At 53.1% G+C, this 17,430-nt stretch overlaps 8 protein-coding genes across 8 annotated transcripts; 3 read left to right on the plus strand and 5 right to left on the minus strand.

Moving 5' to 3' along the window:
- Nucleotides 1–337: 337 nt before the first annotated feature.
- Nucleotides 338–1,006, minus strand: Z520_05473 (uncharacterized protein; the record flags this gene model as incomplete). The annotated part of the gene is made up of 1 exon (XM_016775976.1): nucleotides 338–1,006. One exon carries the CDS (start codon nucleotides 1,004–1,006, stop codon nucleotides 338–340), a length of 669 nt encoding a protein of 222 aa, XP_016633135.1.
- Nucleotides 1,007–1,910: 904 nt separating this feature from the next.
- On the minus strand, nucleotides 1,911–2,447 carry Z520_05474 (uncharacterized protein; the record flags this gene model as incomplete). Its single annotated transcript, XM_016775977.1, has 1 exon — nucleotides 1,911–2,447. The coding sequence occupies one exon, from the start codon at nucleotides 2,445–2,447 to the stop codon at nucleotides 1,911–1,913; it is 537 nt and encodes a 178-aa protein (XP_016633136.1).
- A 1,218-nt stretch (nucleotides 2,448–3,665) lies between these two features.
- Nucleotides 3,666–5,739, minus strand: Z520_05475 (uncharacterized protein; the record flags this gene model as incomplete). Its single annotated transcript, XM_016775978.1, has 4 exons — nucleotides 3,666–4,489; nucleotides 4,554–5,017; nucleotides 5,070–5,436; nucleotides 5,508–5,739. The coding sequence occupies 4 exons, from the start codon at nucleotides 5,737–5,739 to the stop codon at nucleotides 3,666–3,668; spliced, it is 1,887 nt and encodes a 628-aa protein (XP_016633137.1).
- A 1,049-nt stretch (nucleotides 5,740–6,788) lies between these two features.
- Z520_05476 (uncharacterized protein) lies at nucleotides 6,789–9,124 on the plus strand (the record flags this gene model as incomplete). Its single annotated transcript, XM_016775979.1, has 2 exons — nucleotides 6,789–6,976; nucleotides 7,030–9,124. The coding sequence occupies 2 exons, from the start codon at nucleotides 6,789–6,791 to the stop codon at nucleotides 9,122–9,124; spliced, it is 2,283 nt and encodes a 760-aa protein (XP_016633138.1).
- An 837-nt stretch (nucleotides 9,125–9,961) lies between these two features.
- On the plus strand, nucleotides 9,962–11,170 carry Z520_05477 (uncharacterized protein; the record flags this gene model as incomplete). Its single annotated transcript, XM_016775980.1, has 2 exons — nucleotides 9,962–10,332; nucleotides 10,390–11,170. The coding sequence occupies 2 exons, from the start codon at nucleotides 9,962–9,964 to the stop codon at nucleotides 11,168–11,170; spliced, it is 1,152 nt and encodes a 383-aa protein (XP_016633139.1).
- Nucleotides 11,171–12,736: 1,566 nt separating this feature from the next.
- Z520_05478 (uncharacterized protein) lies at nucleotides 12,737–14,369 on the plus strand (the record flags this gene model as incomplete). The annotated part of the gene is made up of 3 exons (XM_016775981.1): nucleotides 12,737–13,034; nucleotides 13,101–14,133; nucleotides 14,276–14,369. The coding sequence occupies 3 exons, from the start codon at nucleotides 12,737–12,739 to the stop codon at nucleotides 14,367–14,369; spliced, it is 1,425 nt and encodes a 474-aa protein (XP_016633140.1).
- A 1,090-nt stretch (nucleotides 14,370–15,459) lies between these two features.
- On the minus strand, nucleotides 15,460–15,720 carry Z520_05479 (uncharacterized protein; the record flags this gene model as incomplete). Its single annotated transcript, XM_016775982.1, has 1 exon — nucleotides 15,460–15,720. One exon carries the CDS (start codon nucleotides 15,718–15,720, stop codon nucleotides 15,460–15,462), a length of 261 nt encoding a protein of 86 aa, XP_016633141.1.
- A 915-nt stretch (nucleotides 15,721–16,635) lies between these two features.
- Z520_05480 (uncharacterized protein) lies at nucleotides 16,636–17,202 on the minus strand (the record flags this gene model as incomplete). Its single annotated transcript, XM_016775983.1, has 1 exon — nucleotides 16,636–17,202. One exon carries the CDS (start codon nucleotides 17,200–17,202, stop codon nucleotides 16,636–16,638), a length of 567 nt encoding a protein of 188 aa, XP_016633142.1.
- Between the last annotated feature and the right edge of the window lie 228 nt (nucleotides 17,203–17,430).

The raw sequence follows: 17,430 nt of genomic DNA on the forward strand, positions 1-17,430 counted from the left end.
AAGTTTGAGTCGAGCTGGATATGTTTGGTTGGAAACTGGGCAAACTGTGCCGATAGATAGATGAGTTGACCGAAACATTGAGAGCTTATTTTAGGAGATTGCGAGGGGCAAAAGGATCTAATAAACCGGTTTGTACAGTCTTATGTTGTGAATGAAATAGAATCTAATGCAGAACACTGACTGACTGACTGATTGCATTGCATTGTAACCAACCGAAAAAACGTTCGCCACAGAGAAGAAGAATGATACAGGGACAGGAGGAAGCCGTAGGGAAGAAAAAGCGCTGAATACGTGACCGAACTATTGCCCAAGCACACACGCAGGGACCATGCTGAGGTCACTTCTGCCGAACATCAACAGTCAACCCATCCAAACACCGCCCCATCCCGGGCTGCACGAAAGCCTTGCCTTGCTTGACCACGGCATCATCCAGCAACACCGTAACCTCCCCTCCGTCCACGAACCCGATCTTCCTTGCGACCCTCTGACTGACCACATTCGTATCAAATGCTGCCGCCCAGATATTTTCTACACCCATCTCGTCCGACCACCAACGCAACGCGGCCTTGGCTGCCTCGGTCGCGTAGCCTCTGTTCACGTACGGCTCCATAACGGTATACCCTAGATCCGGGTAGGGCAGTGGGTGGCGGTGGGCCAGGGAGATGCAGCCGACGGCCTGTCCCTGTCCCTGTCCCTGAGGAGCATCCGTGTCGATATCCGTCCCGTCGCGGAGGTAGATGAAGTGCCAGGCGTGCGAGGGGAAGGGGCCCCTCTTCTCAGAATCCCAGTCCTTGGGACGAGGGTGGAATCTCTTGGCGCGCAAATCGATGTCCTCCCGCGTGTACACGCCCGGGTTGCCCAGCGTGCGCTTGACGATGTCGCTGTCGTAGAGGGCCAAGAGGGCGTCGTAGTCGGAAGGGCGAGCTGGGTCGAAGAGCCGCAGCGAGAGTCTTTCCGTGGAGATTGTCGGGAAGGCTGGCTCTGGCCCTGGCTCTCGTGAAGACATGTTTTTGGGTGGGGAGGATGTGGAAAAAAAAGAAGAGACTCGTCAATTCAGGCACCGCAGACTCTACCACTCTCCCTTTCTGTGTCGTTGGGTAGGAAAGGATTGTCCATGACTGACCACGTTGCGCAACAGCAACATCGTATATCAATCGCGGCGCAGCTGTGGTGGGAAAACAATATTCGGTAAAAAGAAACCCACCGTGAGCACTATGCAGCAAAAAGGATCTCTGGTTACATTCGGTTCCCGCCAACCTGATACCCTGTATTGGAATTATCGAATGATATATGGTCGATTAGCGCATCAAGAGCGCTCCCCGACTAGGCCGATTTGGGAGGCCTGACAACTGCTGTACAAGGAAATTCGACGGAGCCGAACCATATGAGGAAATGTTCGGCCCTGTCGATGGAATCATCATTATTCGGAGCGCGAAGGGCGTCGGAGGGATAAGCGGCTTGATTGCGGTTGCATCGACGTGAGGGGACGAGGTGGCACTTGGGTTGTTGTTTGCGCGTCGCGCATGTGATGCCAAGAACCCACGTAGAGTCACGTGATGTCAACGCCAAGAGGCGCGGCAAGGCGACGCGAGGCTGCCGCGCCTTTTATCTTTGCCGGACGATTTCGCTGACACACCCAAGGTTTGTGCTTATCGGGCGCCGATGTCGTTGTCTTTCTCCATCAGAACGGGTCCATGAATCATCCCTAGAATAGAGCGGCAAAAAATTTGTTGACCGTCTGATATGATGGTGTAATGATGATGGAAGAGTGCGGAAGCCCACGGCACCCGTCGGGGTTTCCCAGCCAGACCTAGGTATGCAACCAGCAGCGCTTCACCATCGGCCACAGGACTGCCACATACAGCCACCAGCTAGATAGTGCGCAGGTCAGGATCTGTTTCTGTGGGTTGTCACGAAAGGTAGATGTCGACAGTGAGCGTCCTCCTCCCATTCTTGTCTTCTCTGGCCTCCTGGGCCGGCTGGATCGAGACTTCGCGCCCCTGATCATACTTGTTCAAGGTGCCGGCCACATACCTCCTCGCCCAGCGGTGCATCTGGCACAGAAACCAGTCGTCCTGGTTGTCGTTGCCCCAGCCGACGAACAGATCGACCCTCAGATGTTTGACCCACTTCCAGTCCCTCGGGTCCAGGGACTTGAAGAAATTGTCGAGGCAGAGATTGTTGCACAGCACGAAGAGTCGCGCTTGCTCCGCCCGCTTGGCGACGGGCTGGACTTCTTCGAAGATCTGACGACTGACCCGGAGGATGCGGTTGTCACAGTGCTGGTACGTGGAGGTGTTGTGGCAGCAGGTGCCCAGGCGATGGGCTTGACATTGCTCGTCTCTCGTGGCGCACTCGCAAGGGTAGATCGTCGTCGGTCGGACAAGGTAGGACCATATCTGCAGCCGGATCTCGGGTGGCAGGGTGACAAGTGACACCTCGGCCATTATGAGAAGGAGCTTGAGCGTATGCCTACCGAAATCTAAGCAGCAAAAGTTGGGCTTCTCCGAAGCTGGTGAAGGCGAAGAGATTGACAATGTATCAGCAGTGATTTTAGAGAGAAGAACTAGGAGGCTGGCAAAGTCAGAGCAGGACTTCGGGAACAGCGGTGAGGTGCGGACAGAGTTCTGAGATATAGAGTAAAGGGGAGCTGAACACCCAGTACAGTAGTAGTAGTAGTAGTGTCCACGCGACGCAATGGCTACGGATACGATAGTCGTGGGGCAACGATAGGGTAGACAAGGCTCCAAGTACGAGGAACCGTAGTCCGGGCTGAAGTTGGGCTGGAACAACACCACACCAAATTCCAATAATAATGCCTATGGCCGTAAGGGGGGTCAAGGGTCCCTGTCCCCTGTCCAGCCCATCTGGTCAATGGTCATATCATCAAGTACGCCAACTTGTTCTAGCGTGAGCAGAGAAACCCTCGGATATCTTGACCGCTCTGGACACAAGTGATAGAAGCAACCCTTGTTGGTCACTTCCAGGGCAAAGCCCCAGCTCTGGCGCAGGCCGTGGGCTGTCGGATTCCGATAAGAGGCTGAACTTTCGCAAATGGACAGCTGCACGGTGACGGCCCTGACCCGGGATTTCGCGATTGCGATTGGGCCGGGGCCCACAGCTGAAACGGTTGCCGAATCCGGCTGATTCCGTCCAGGGGGAGGAATCATTCAGCGAGGATGCCCGGTGATGCATTCCGAAGTGAATGCCGTTAGCGGAACACTCTAATTAATAAAGGGCTGAGCTGGCAAGAAAAAGGCAAGAGGTCACTTCCATCGCACAGTCTCCATCCGTTGCTCTGCATGGATCAATGTAACCACTGTGCTTGCGGGCCCTGGCCCCCCCATCGTCTCGCCAGAGCAATCGGTGTGTAATAGTGTAACCCACGTGGAACCAACAGACAAAGAGCTTTTCTCAATGTGTCCCCGGAACCATCAAAGCTTTTTACACCCCCGACTGATACCAGTACTTTGTGCGGATGCTATGATGCAAGCAGCAAACACAACCGCCCCCCATTCCTCGAAGGGGCATATCATCCACTGGATCCCCGTTCAGCGCTGGGGACCGCGCCTTTCCACATTCGTTGCTTATAATTACATCCTTTGTCTTTCAACGAGGCAGCCGTCGGTCACTCGTGCCATTTGGCGACGCTTACTTATGAAGGCTTAACCCAAATGCAACGCGCTTGGAAGCTTGCTTACAGCCTCCCTCAACTCCGCCGCTGTATCACAAGCCGCAAAGACAAAGCGATCGGGCCTAAGAATCACGTACTTCCTTCCCCGGACTTCCCTACGAAGCCGCAGCTCCTCGTAACCGATTGGGGGAGGTCGGTTCTTGCATAGACGCGGGTCTGTCGCGAACTCCTCGGCGGATGCAATACGGGCCACGTGTTGGGTGGGCATATCTTCGGCCGAGATGGATGCCTCTGTGGACTGAATGAGGATCGTGGCTTCCTCACCCCGGATGAAGTTGCCCGAGAAGTGGCCGATGTTCTCCATGTTTCTTGTAAGTGACTGGATCTCATTGGCTTTGTCCGGTAAGACGAGCAGCTGGAACAACCCCGTTTTCTCGGAAGAGAAGATCAAGTCGTCGGTGAATTCGACCACGTTCTTCCTGAAGTTGAAAGCATAGATTTGTGGGAGGAGCAGGCCGCCTCCCATCTCCCCCACAAATGCAAGTCCGGGGCTATATCGATATCTCGTCATCCCTAGCGCTCGGGCGCCCTTTTGGAGCTCTTTCCTCCAGCTGGGTACAAGTTGGATGGCCCACATGTACCATTCGCGAATGAAGACCTTGATGGGGTCCGATTCTGTTACATACGCCCCGTTCTGGATGGTGGCCGCTAGGGAGCGTTCGAGTTGTTGCTTGCGTTCGGTATACCATGCTGTCAACACTGCTTCATGGTTTGTTGTCGGATGCCGGTGTAGCAACGCCAGTCTCCACGCCAGGGCGGAAGCATCGCGAAATCCAGAAGCAATACCTTGCCCGCCTATCTGCCAGTTAGAGGGGTCAAACTGACGCAAGCATCCGCGAAAGCGATGGTTCTTTCTTACCAAAAGGAGGGAAGACATGAGCCGCATCGCCGGCTAAGATGACCCTTCCCAGGGACCACTTGTTACAACTCCGCGCCACAAAAGAAAATGGCCGAGATCTCAAGGTCTTGATGCAGTCCTCGGGGAATCTGACTGGATGCTGAAGACCATACCAGCTGCCGGGATGGGTGAGATAAGGATAGATGATTTTGCTGGTCTCCTCGGGCGTGGCCATTTTGTCGCCGTCTTCGCCTTCCAGAACAACGAATTCGAACCTCCACAGCCGATCCGCCTGCAGACCGAATCTCCCGCACACCGAAGCTCGCTTAGGATTGCAGAGGAACCGGAATTGTTTCGGAAAGAAGCGATCATAGACTTGTTCGGGCGTGTACCCGAGCCGCCACAGGGGGAAATCTGGGTGAGTCTTCTCGGTGGGCAAAGAAATTTGCCAGTTCAATGCAACCCAGGTTTCCTCGTAGTCCGACCTAAATCCCCCGGTCAGCACGAACCTCCCGGTAATGAAGGCTAAGACCTCACTCTTTGCATCGTTGCATGATGACGCCTTTCGGCTCAAGGTAGCATTTCCTGACGTAGCCCGTCTTCCCGTCTGCTCCCACCAAGAATGGAGCTGCTAGTTTTCGAACCTCTCCGTGTGCGTCCTTGTATTCGACGGTCACCCGTTGGAAATCCTCAGATACCCCAGTCACGGTAGACTCGGTCCGGATTTCCGAGAAGGGGATTTTGTGGATCTGGTCTCGAATCGCCTTTTCCATTGCTGGCTGCTTGTGACATATAAACCCAACATGACCGGTGCCTCCTTCCGTAGTCGTATAATCCATAGTGAGCAGTGGTTTCTTGTATAGATTCGACTCACTGCCAGTGACGAAGTTGAATATCTCCATACCTTTTTCCCCCAGTGATATCAGCCCAAGCACATATTCTGACAACAAGGCTCCAGAGCGGGGGATTACTCACACGTCCCAATCTCTGTGTATATCTTATCGTAGATTCCAATCGACTGTAGTATTCGAATTCCATCTTCGTCCAAGGCGATGCCTCTAGGATCGGTGGTGATGTCCTTTTCCCTTTCCAGGACGATGTTTGGCACTTTCATTGCCCCGAGCAGCGCCGACAGCACCGTTCCCGTCGGGCCACCGCCGCATATAATGACACCAGTATCCTCAACATCAGGTGTCCTTTGAGACATGATGCCAAATGTAGGTCGATGAGAGATCACGGGTCCCTCTATTCAAGTAGTGCCTCTCGTTCTGATCTATAGATCGATGACAGGATAGGTTGCTGAGGCACGAACCACACCTTTTTTCTTGGACCAAGTCGCTTGCTCCATTATATTGGGAACATACAGACACCAGCTCCTTCTTGTCGGCAGCTTTGAAAGACTGAAAATCTGATGGTCGCTCCAGGCACGGGAAGGGACTGACGTGGGACGTTATTTGTGGGGTCATTCACGAGGCCTGTGGAATGTTGGTACTTTCCCTCGACCAACCCATCAGTCTGACTGAGCTTCAGGCGGCTATGCAAGGAAACACCGAGGGCAATGGCCGTATGGGTGTGATGTTCGTTCCCATGCTGTTTCTGAAATGACGAACCCCTACACACCTATGAGTGAAACGTCCCACATTTTTGTAGCTGACCTTCCCCACAATCCACCAACAGAAGACGAGGTGGGGGAAATGCACCGTTGAGTCTTTGACGGTGTTATGAGAGTGTTTGTGAGCTCGTTTGCCCAGAATTATTGAACTTTGCGAACCTAGGAAACTGGAGCTGCTGGCATGACAGACATAATCGGTGAGCCCTTGAAGAGTCCCGGCTGACTGGAATGGTTCCCGGTGCATTGGGATTCGGCCAAGCACCAGAGCGCCGACATCTACTTGAGGTGGACATCAAATGCGTGTCCTCAATGGCCATGTGAAATGGATAGGATAAGAATGCAGTCGAAAATCATGATCAAGAGCTAGATAATGCACCGTGTTCAATCGCAACGACAAGGCTGCCAGGATCCATCAGGCTTGCGTATCCAGGGCCGCGGCTTCCCCTCCTCGGGCGGGACTGTGCCAAGCCCCCAATTCCCCCCAGATTTGCTCGACCAGGCCGCTTCTTCTTCCCCGTGTCCCCCACAAGTCAAGGGAATTTCTTCCTCCCTCTATCACGTTATGAGCAGACAGTCTGTGGTTCAATCTCCCGGCCACATTGATATGGAGGCGCTCTCGTTCCCCAATCTGCTCCATCCCGGCAATGCCTGATCCCGTTACGGTACCAGCTCCTAAACATGGTCCGCGGGGCCGCCGGGGCGCCAAAATCAGACAATGTTCGACCTGCGGGCGGACATTTGCCAAAACCGACCACCTAGAGAGGCATGTCCGATCTCACACCAAGGAGAAACCTTTCGTCTGCGCAAAGTGTGGTAGGAAATATGGTCGGCAGTAAGTGGTGACTGCAAATCAAGCGCATTTGCTTGTGCTTAGATCATTTTTAGCGATACACTGCTGCGGCATCAGAAGGACCACTCAGCAGAAGATATCGCTCTAATCATCGCAGAAGACAAACGACGGACTAGTAATCTATTTGGACCAGAGGATGACCAGAGTGCGTTTGCCGGCAACCCAATACCGCTTGATGGCTCTGCAATCTTGCCAGAACAGCATGACCCGATACTCATTTCCAACATTAACTCGTCTCTGGACGTGCCGGCCGCGGACTATCTCAAGAATAAGAAGGACTATCAAGAGGGTCAAATGGCCAGGAACGCCGCCACTGACGTCTACTCAAATGCCGTCCACTCCGACCAGCCAGGGAGCGGGTTTGACACTTCGATCGACGTCTTCAACTTTGATTTCGAGGCCCAGTTTCCTTCTTGGCTGGTAGACAGCGACCTGCACGGTGGGATTTTGGACACTCCTCTGGTCGCTACCATGGCAGAGTTGCGCCCTGCTTGGCCGGAAAGCCCGTACACTACGTTTGGTTGGAGCAATTACAAACCCGTCTCCAATACGAAGAGGCTCTGGTTTATGGCCAACGATGACGCGCAGGATGAAGTGACGCGATCGCGCCCTGCAACACCTCCTGGATCCCGGGACGAAGTCGACGACACATATCGTCAGACGTTGACGCAAAGTCTCCAAATCCGCCCGATTCAGGAACAGACCCTTCCATCGGCGGACTTTCTGAATCTTTGTGTCAGGTCGTATTTTTCACGATTCCATCCAGTATTCCCAGTGGTGCATGCACCCACGTTTCGTCCTTCCAAGGCCAACTCCATGGTCTTGCTGTCAATATGCTCAGTTGGCAGCCTCTTCACGGGCAGCGTCCATGCCATTCGTCAGGGGGTACATATATTCGAGAGATTACACAAGGCCGTCCTTGCAAATTGGGATCGGCTTGTTGCCCAAGGTGTGGACCAACGAATCTCTCTCATACAGACGGCTATAATTGGACAAACCTTTGGTTTACTGTCTGGAGAGCCGAAACATCTTGCAATTGTCGACGCATTCAACGGGACGCTAATCTCTTGGGCACGACGCTGGTCGACCTTCAAAACCAAGAAGATGGTGGGACTAGACCTCAACGTCAGTTCCGCCGAATTGGACAAGAAGTGGAGGGAATGGGCGAAGAACGAAGAACTTATCCGAATTGCGCTCAGTGTGCATATACACGACGCTGAACTTGCTGCCATGTTCCATCACGAACCATTCCTCCGCCACAATTCCCGGCAACTACCAGTTGCCGCATCAAATCAGACGTTCATGGCTACTCGGCCTGAAGACTGGCGCCAATCGTATCTTAATGACCCCAGCAATTTCGAAACCCTCAATTCTACTCCAGCTTCTATCGATGCTCACCTGGATTTTGACCTTGCTGCAATCCCCGGCAACAGCTATTTCACAGCATATACAGTACTGGAGGGCATATGTGCAAACATTGTCGAAAATCGAATCAATGCTCGCTCAACTCCATCAAGGACAGAAGAGATATTGGACATCTTGACGTCGTTTTATCGGAACTTCTTGCAAGAATCGGCTGTTTGGGAAGCAGATCACATGGACATGAGCATTCTCTGGCATTTGGCCTTTATGATCATGTTCGCTGATTTTGATCTTCTAGAGAGAGCAATTGGGCGAAATGGGCCAGACTTGTCACCTGAGGATCAACTTGCAGTTACAGCTTGGGCGAACTCAGACCAAGCCAAAAGATGTGTGATTCACGGACTGATCGTGCAAAAGAAATTGGAAAGTCTCCCACTTGGCTTTGAGCCGGCAATCCATGTACCCAGGGCGATGTTCCGAGCGGGTATCGCCTGGTTTTGCTATACTCGGTTTGGATCCCAAGCCGGTGGTCAGCGAACAGCCGGAGCCGCCGAGGCCCTGGAGTTTCCAGAATTCAAAACCATTGGCGTCAACCCTGCAAAATTGCTTTTCCAAGCAAGTGGCTATAAGCACGGAAAGCCTACCACAACCGAGACCAATGCGGCCCTTAGTGGACTGACAGATCTCTTAAGGCGGATAGGGCATTGGGAAATTGCGAGAAGATTTGCCGCCATTCTTGGGGCTCTCTTACACAATGAGGCCGACTAAAGACCGATTTATTTGGGACCGTTTGAGCTTTTTTCACTAATCTAAGTACTATTACTCGAGCCTCGCCTTCAGGGTGGCTAGCCCTCAGGGTGTCGGTGGTCGCCTCGTCGCCGACCCAGGATTCTCTTGCCACAGGAAGTCATCGTATGACTTCGATCAGCCAGTACCAACAAGATGGTCTTCGAATCAAACAACTCGACCACCCTTACCTGCATGATGGCCACAGTTTGGTTGCAAATTCGTAAGATTTGAGCTGACATGTCCCATGGTACTATGAAGTCAAGGTGGATTTTTGCAACCCTGCCCGCCAACCACATGGCAATAGTGGAACAAGAACAAACGGAACACAGCCGAGCGATGGCGAAAGAGATAGTAGAATCGTGAAAAAGAACGAAAGGTCGCTGGATTGAGGTAAGGTCCTCGATTTCACTGGCGAAAGCGCGAGGATCAACGATCCCCGAGTGCAACCTCCCGTGGGGGTTCCTGCGTCAAAAGCGTTCCCCATCCGGCATAATACAATGGCTCCAGTTCATCAGCCAAACGTTCACTCTGACCCAGTCGCTTCGGTTATTGTGGAGGCAAGGCTGTATCTCGCTTTTGTTAATGCGGAAAATCGAGATGTACCTACTGCATCGGGTTTAGTGAGCTGCCGGTACTCTTAAGGTCCTCACTTTTTGCTCGGGCAATCCTTGACACTGGCAAGGCACCCTGACCTCACCGCGAGGCCTTGCAGTCGGCTATCCTCATCCGTGTCGAACAGGTTAAAAGGCCGGTACGCGCTTCCTGCGTGAATCTGTTGGCCAGTTCATGTTTCAATAATCCTGAAATTCCAACACCATGTCGTCCAATTCTTCCACAGACTTTGGTGGAAGCACCTTCAACCCAGAGAACGTCAACCTGACCTCTGCTGACCCTCGAGATGTCATTTGTGCCCTTGCGGCGTCGGGGAATGATTACAATGGACAACTTGGTGCCAGAATCTCGGCACTGTTCGTCATCCTCATCGTCTCATCCGCTGCGACATTCTTCCCCGTCTTCGCAAAGAGGATTCCGCGTCTTCACATTCCGCTTTATGTATACCTGTTTGCGCGGTATTTCGGTGCAGGAGTCATTGTCGCCACGGCCTTCATCCATCTCCTTGATCCGGCATATGGCGAGATCGGTCCCCAAACTTGTGTGGGTATGACAGGAGGCTGGGCCGTTTATTCGTAAGTCTTGGATTGTATGATCATGTCGATACACGAAACTGACCATCGATGCTGTAGATGGTGCCCGGCCATTGTCCTCACGTCGGTGGTTGTCATCTTCCTCTTCGACTTTGGCGCCGAACGATATGTTGAAGTGAAATACGGTATCGACAGTGAAGCAGACCTGCAAGAAGCGGTGACTGGATACACCGACCGACCAGCAACCGAGGCACAACAGGATCGAGCGGCGAGTATTGCGTCCATGCGGCGCGAACATGACGAGCGACGGAAGTCATCCGCGTACGAGAAGAGATTCATGGAGGATTTCGCTGTGGACGGCGACGAAGATGACAATGAATTGCGCAAGAACTCGTTCCGACAGCAAATCGCCGCATTCCTGATACTGGAGTTTGGCGTCATCTTCCATTCGGTCGTCATCGGTCTCAATTTGGGTGTCGTGGGCGACGAATTCAGCACATTGTACCCGGTCTTGGTCTTCCACCAATCCTTCGAAGGGCTTGGTATCGGTGCCAGAATGTCGGCCATCCCATTCAAGCCTGGGAGCTGGCTGCCCTGGGTCCTCTGTGCGGCCTACGGGTTGACGACGCCCATTGCCATTGCCATCGGTCTCGGCGTGCGCACAACGTACAACCCCAACTCCTTTACCGCCAACGTGGTCAGCGGCGTTTTGGACGCCATGTCGGCTGGTATCCTGATCTATACCGGGCTTGTCGAGTTGTTGGCGCGGGACTTTTTGTTCAACCCCTTGCGGACAAAGGACAACAAAAGATTGACGTTCATGATCCTCTGTGTGCTGTTGGGTGCCGGTCTGATGGCGTTGCTTGGAAAATGGGCTTGATTCGGTTTTGGAAATGGTCGTCAACCATAGACTGCGATCGAGTCTATCCGGCCTCGTCTTTCCCCTTACTTTTTAGAATTTCACCAGACCTCGCCAGAGGTTTTGTCGTCCGTGTACGATAGTTGCCTTAGACATCCAGCGCGTCAGTGCAGACAAAAAGAGAAGAGACAATCACAGACCGCCTTCAACCCATGATGAACTCTGTTTGAGATGATCCACGTGCATACGAGCGAAGTGTTCCCCCATGTATAGAGTCCCTCCTGACCCGCGCTAGAAGAGCCTCACTTTGCCCTTGACGAGGCTTCCCAAAGCTTTGTTACTAGGGGCCATCGTCGGGTCTTAGATATAAGAGTGTCACGCGACAGTCCAGAACTCCATTCATTGACCTAACTAGCTGTTAAGGGAACATTGTTCACCTGGTTAATTATCGGCGTCTGCTCGTCAGAGCTAAGCCTAGCCAGCCTTGTATTTTGGTAGGAGGAAGTTTATACCTCGGCTGCGGGGGGCTCTGGGCCTAACATGGCGGTTTTCAACGGCCTGTCGAACAGCCTCGTGCCTGTCCTTGGGCTTCTGGGGGATTTGGTTTGAGATGGGCGCACAGACGGGTGTGCGTTGGTGAGTAATATAGAGTTAGAGAGACGATGGAAAGGGTTACGGACTTGATCATATGGTGTGAGGTGGCGTGAAGGGACTTGAGAGGTTTCTAAGGGAGGGCAAGGAGCAGGCCTTAGGCCAAAATACCCCTAGATCCTATTGTTATTAGATAGACATCCCGTTGCGGCCGTCAGGTCTTAACCCATTTTCCCTATTGCTCTTCAACTCGTTGCCCTTTTTATCGCCCCAATCCGAGTTTCGCGGTAGAGTGCATTGACTGAGAGATGCTAATGCACGAGGTAACAGCGCGTTCGCTCTGCTACCAAGATAACCCCCTTCATCCTCCTCCACAACCCATATACGGGAAACTAAAGGGAACCCCTAACCCCAAGGGGTTCCTTTATCAATGCCCCTCACAACCTAAGCGGCCAGTACCCGATTATCTGGATAACGTTTTGCCTTTTTGATATCTGCCACAAGCTCAACCCATAAACAGATAATACCTGGTACACATTATCGGTGTACGGACCGAACCCCACGCAAACCATACTGGTTTAGGGAGGTGGATAGGCGGCTGTGGTACTGATAAGCTGCGATCGCGGCGGCTTGGGTTAATATTCCTTGGGTGTGGTCCTTATCAAAGTGAGGGGGCCATGTCCGAATACTCATCTCTTTCGGTCTAGAATCTTTTGAGGGTCTGTTGCCCTGATGTGATCGCCCCGTTGAATTGATAAGTGGAGCAAATATTAATGAAATGCCATGTGGGATCGAACCGCCACTCTGGAGATGTGGGATTTTCTTCTTCCCTCTCTATTCTCCTGTTCCCTCCACCGCGCCTCCTCCTTCGGGGTTGTTCTTGAAAATCTGTGGCCTTGTTGTCCTCAGAGGTGTCGTTAGACAAAACGTCGAGGGCGCGAGAGCGGCCGAAGAAAAGAAACGAAAAAAAAAGAAGACAAAAGACACGCCAGCAATATGGCTATCTACGAGAAGAAGACGGCGGCTGAGATCCACAGCGACGCCATCACCGGCTCTCCCCAGTCCGATGTCTCTTTACAGGGCGGTGACAAAGAAGCGACGCTGGAGGCGCGCGAGATCTTCAAGGATGACCACGAGGGCGTCAAGTTCCGCACCGTCAGCTGGCAGCGGGCCACCATCATCTTCCTCAAGATCCAGTTCGCCATGAGCATCCTGGCCGTGCCGGGGGCATTGGCCACGTTGGGAGCCGTTGGGGGAGCTCTGTCCATCGTCGGCTGGGAGGTGCTGAATACGTGTGAGTTTTTATCTTCGCCCCAGGGGTCACTGAGTATGGCTATCAGGAAAACTAATCCGGCAATAGACACGGCCGTCATCTTGGGCGACTTTCGTAACCGCCATCCTGAATGCCACACACTGGCCGACATGTGTGGCCTCATCTGGGGCCGCGTGGGCAAGGAGCTGGTCGGGTTGCAAATCCTAGTTGCTCAGGTTTTGATCACTGCGGCGGGGATCGTGTCGTGCTCGACGGCTTTCAACGCCCTGTCGGAGCACGGCGCGTGCACGGTGGTATTTAGCTTCGTCTCGGCCGTGTTGATCACGAGCTTTTCGTCGGTGCGGACCTTCTCACGTCTGGGTTGGTTGACGTGGGTTGGGTTCACGACCTTCTTCATCGCGGTCTTCATCTTCGTCGTCGCCGTGACGCAGCAGAACCGACCCGCCGCAGCGCCGCAAACAGGGGACTTCGACCTCGGGTGGGTGGCGATCGCGCATCCGGGGTTCGTGGCGGGCATCACGGCCAGCGCCAACATCTTCATCTCCGGCAGCGGCTCGCAGATGTATCTACCGGTCATCTCGGAGATGCGCCGGCCCCGCGACTACCGCAAGGCGGCCATCGTGGCCGGCATCCTCGTCGGCGCCATGTACCTGACCTTCTCGCTGGTCATCTACCGGTGGTGCGGGCAGTGGCTGGCGACCCCGGCGTTCGGCAGCGCAGGCACGCTGTTCAAGAAGATCTCGTACGGCATCGCTCTCCCGGGCCTGGTCATCGGCGTGGGCATCTACCAGCACGTCGCGGCGAAATTGATCTTCGTGCGTCTCCTCCGCGACTCCCGCCACCTGCAGGCCAACACGGTCGCCCACTGGGCCACCTGGCTGGGCAGCAACCTGGTTCTGGGAGTCCTGGGGTTCATCATCGCCGAGGCCGTTCCCATCCTCAACTATCTTTTGGGATTGGCGGGGTCTCTGTGCTTCGCCCCCTTCAGCTTGATCTTCCCGGCCATGCTGTGGATGTACGACTACAAGACCTACGCTCGAGGCAGCGCCTCCCAGAAGGCCTTTTACGGATTCCATATCCTCATTGTGCTGGTCGGGCTCTTCATGGTCGTTGGCGGAACGTAAGTTGAACCCCCCCAAAGTTTCCCGTTGATTCTCAAAAGAGCATGACTTCCTATCTATCTTTTCCCCTCTGTCTTTTCTTCTTCATTCTCTTCTTCGTCCCTTTTTCTCCAGAGAACATCAATTAACACGGATCCACAGGTACGGGGTTGCCGTGTCGATCAAGCAGGCCTTTGACGATGGATTGATTTCCAAAGTCTTCGACTGCGCCGATAACTCAGGGACCATTTCTTGATTGCTCTGAAACCGGTGTATCACACGGTGCAGGAGACGCTCAGGTTGGTCACAAGTTGAGCTGATGACGATAACAACGATGATGGAAACGTAGATTCTTGGGAGGCTTTCTAGACGATCATGAAGAAATCAGAGGTTCCTGCTCAAACTTCCTGTCTCGTTGTACATCGTCATGGCCGTGATTCCGTCCCCGGCAGTTCATACACTTCTAAGCCACGCTGCCATGAACTTCCCACCCAAGCAGACCATCCGAGTCAAGCCGTCATGAGCTTGCGCAGTAGCCAGGACTGACCAACCTGGCTTCCGCCGGTTGTGTGTAGATTTAACCTTTACCCATAAAATGGAAATTTGCGTAACATCCGATGTCAAATTCAAATCGCAAAAGGAGAAGTCTCGCGCACCACGAGAGACACAGGAAGGGGCACAAAAAGGGGAGCTCCAGCCTTGTCACGTGGATTGCCAGCATTCGAGATCAGCTCTCCCCCTCTAGCCCGCTTCACATCTTCAGCTCAGAAATTTGAGATTGACAGTCTCACATATCATAGTGTGTTGCAGGTCTCATGACTATGGAGTGCCAGATGCGAAGGATCTAACCAGGCATATGCAATTCATGTCCTGTTATGGTTGGGGTATTTCACCCTCTCCGCCTTTGACGAATGTTGACCTCGTTCGCCAACGATTTGGATGGAGGGAATCGCCTCTCATTCGAACTCCGGCACTGGGCAAGAGCATATTTACCGTCACGTCTTTTGGAAGCAAATGATCACATAACCCTGCCAATCTCAGACAATAGGTTGTCCAGTTGAGGCATCAAGCATCTCAGCGTGGTGCAGAGGTGCGCCGAGTCCGGCCCGCAGCCATAGCACCAGTGTATCGACTTCCAAATTTCGGACTGATACCGGTAGAGAGTGCAGGGATGTTTTTGAGCTCATTGCGGCATAAGGCAAATCCCATGGTCAAAGGGCGACGTCCCTCATAGGTCACACGGAACGAGAATTTTTGCAATTTTAACATCGAGCCAACAATCAGGGACAACCGCGGCATAGCGCTCCTGAGCGCCGTGTTTCACTGACACTGAGGACAGACCCATGCTAGTAATAGGCTGGTTCGATTCCGATTGTCACGGTCTTCGTCCATTTTGTAGCATGGTTTGGCCATTTACAGAATTTGACAAGCTGGGCGTCGATCAACGAGACATTGGAGTATAAGATCGATTCTCCAATAAGGCGCCACAGCGAACAGGTCAAAAGGCAGTTGATGACGGCCCTGTCACTAGCTATAGGAGAATAAGACATTCTGTTGAGCATTTCCTGGAAGACGTCGGAGGGGAGGTCCTTGATCGACTCAGGCATGTTGACATGAGAATAGAACGGTTGTCCATATTGAGACAAGACTCGTGGCTAATACAGAGGGTTATGTGGTGAATGAGGTCGACAAAGGAAGAGTGTCTGGTACACAATGACTGGCAGGAAAACGGAAATTCTGCGTTGCAGTTGCCGCCGAGATAAAGGTTTCTCTCATAGCAGTCCTGGAGTGGCAAGTGGATTTGCTGGCAAAAGCCATCCACTGGCAAGTACGAATCATGGCATTTGTGCGGCTGGCATGAAGCGTAGCCGTGTGTGGTAAATTGATCCTTCCCAGCCAGGACAAGGCAGGTATCTTGGTTTTGATCGCTTGCTGTGGCAGCTAAAATCTTCGACTAAGACACCGACGTATCAGACTGACTGTACAAATGTTTCTCCTGCATGTCGCATAATCTTCCGGAAAAATGCATCCAGGAGAGCCCACAGGTCCTCCTTGTAAATATGCCTGAATCCATTGTTGACCTTGTTGCTAAAGGCGGAGCAACGTCTGAATGTTTGACTTTGGGGCGAGCCCAAAACATCTCAGAATTCTCCAGTTTCACACCTGGGCCTAGCAGAGTTGGCTGTTCTAGGTGGCGGGGGCGGCCGAACAAGGTTCTGTTGCATTGTAGATAATGTGCTCGAAAGGCGGGCGTCCACATACACATTGGCATTTGGTCCTGCCGATGGTCGACCCATTAACCAGCCTCAAGGTTGCTGGCAAGAGAACTCACAAGTACCTTCCACGCAACCCAGGAAGGACATCATGGATTTCGAGTTGCGGCAGAAAAGTGGAGCATTGCAAACAGCACCGGTTGCGTTTGCAGGGGTATCTAGAGGTATGCACGGAGGTTCGAATTGAGATATTCGCTTGCTCCTAGGGCGTCTGGGTCAAGGCTCTCAACATGTCATGGCCTCTGGAGGTCAGGCCGGCCTTCTCTTCACAAACTCCTCCAGATCACCCCTCGTGACGACTCCTAGGACGAACTTTCTACCACCGTCGGTGACGACGGCAAAATCTTGTTTTTCACCTGTCGCCAGCGGTCCAATGTCCTCGAAAAACCCTTCAAGTTCCCATAGCTCGGTCTCCATTGTGATTACTTGGTATTTCTTTCCTCCGCGCCGCTGAAATTTCACCATGGCTTTTGATACTGGGTCAGAGGGCTGCAGGCGTCCAGACTCGAAAAGTTGCTTCAATTGCGAAATGGGCAGGTAGCCGAGGAGGGAGCGAGTAGTGTCAGAGAGGACCGTCAAGTGCGAATAGTCATGAGATGAAGCCGAGAGCATGGCAGAAGCAAGTGACGTGCTTGGCGAAGTTGAGAGTGCAGGTGGTAGATCTAGGTCCGCCACAGTGGCACCGCGATACTTGTCTGCCCATGTCGACAATCTGGCAGCTCGTTCGTCTTCGCCAGGAGGGAGTCCGTTGGGCTGCGGGACGAGCGTCGGGCCCAAGGGCACGCCCTGCTCGAGAAGGGACTGAGAATGATCCATGGGTTGCGTTCGTGTCGCGTCAGAGCGATAGAGGTTTGAAGTTCATAGACCGCTATTGTCTGAACATGCTATCACTGGTATATTGTAGAGTCGAGATGTTGTTGCTGGCTGGAATGGGCCAACCACAAAAGCTATGCCTCAATTTTACGATCGACTCGGACCTCGTGATAATTGCGGCTGATTGCTTTTATGCGCGGCCGTAGCTGTGACGTACTGCTGGTACTAGCA

The sequence above is a fragment of the Fonsecaea multimorphosa genome (genome assembly GCF_000836435.1).
Source record: "Fonsecaea multimorphosa CBS 102226 unplaced genomic scaffold supercont1.9, whole genome shotgun sequence".
Lineage (NCBI taxonomy): Eukaryota > Fungi > Ascomycota > Eurotiomycetes > Chaetothyriales > Herpotrichiellaceae > Fonsecaea > Fonsecaea multimorphosa.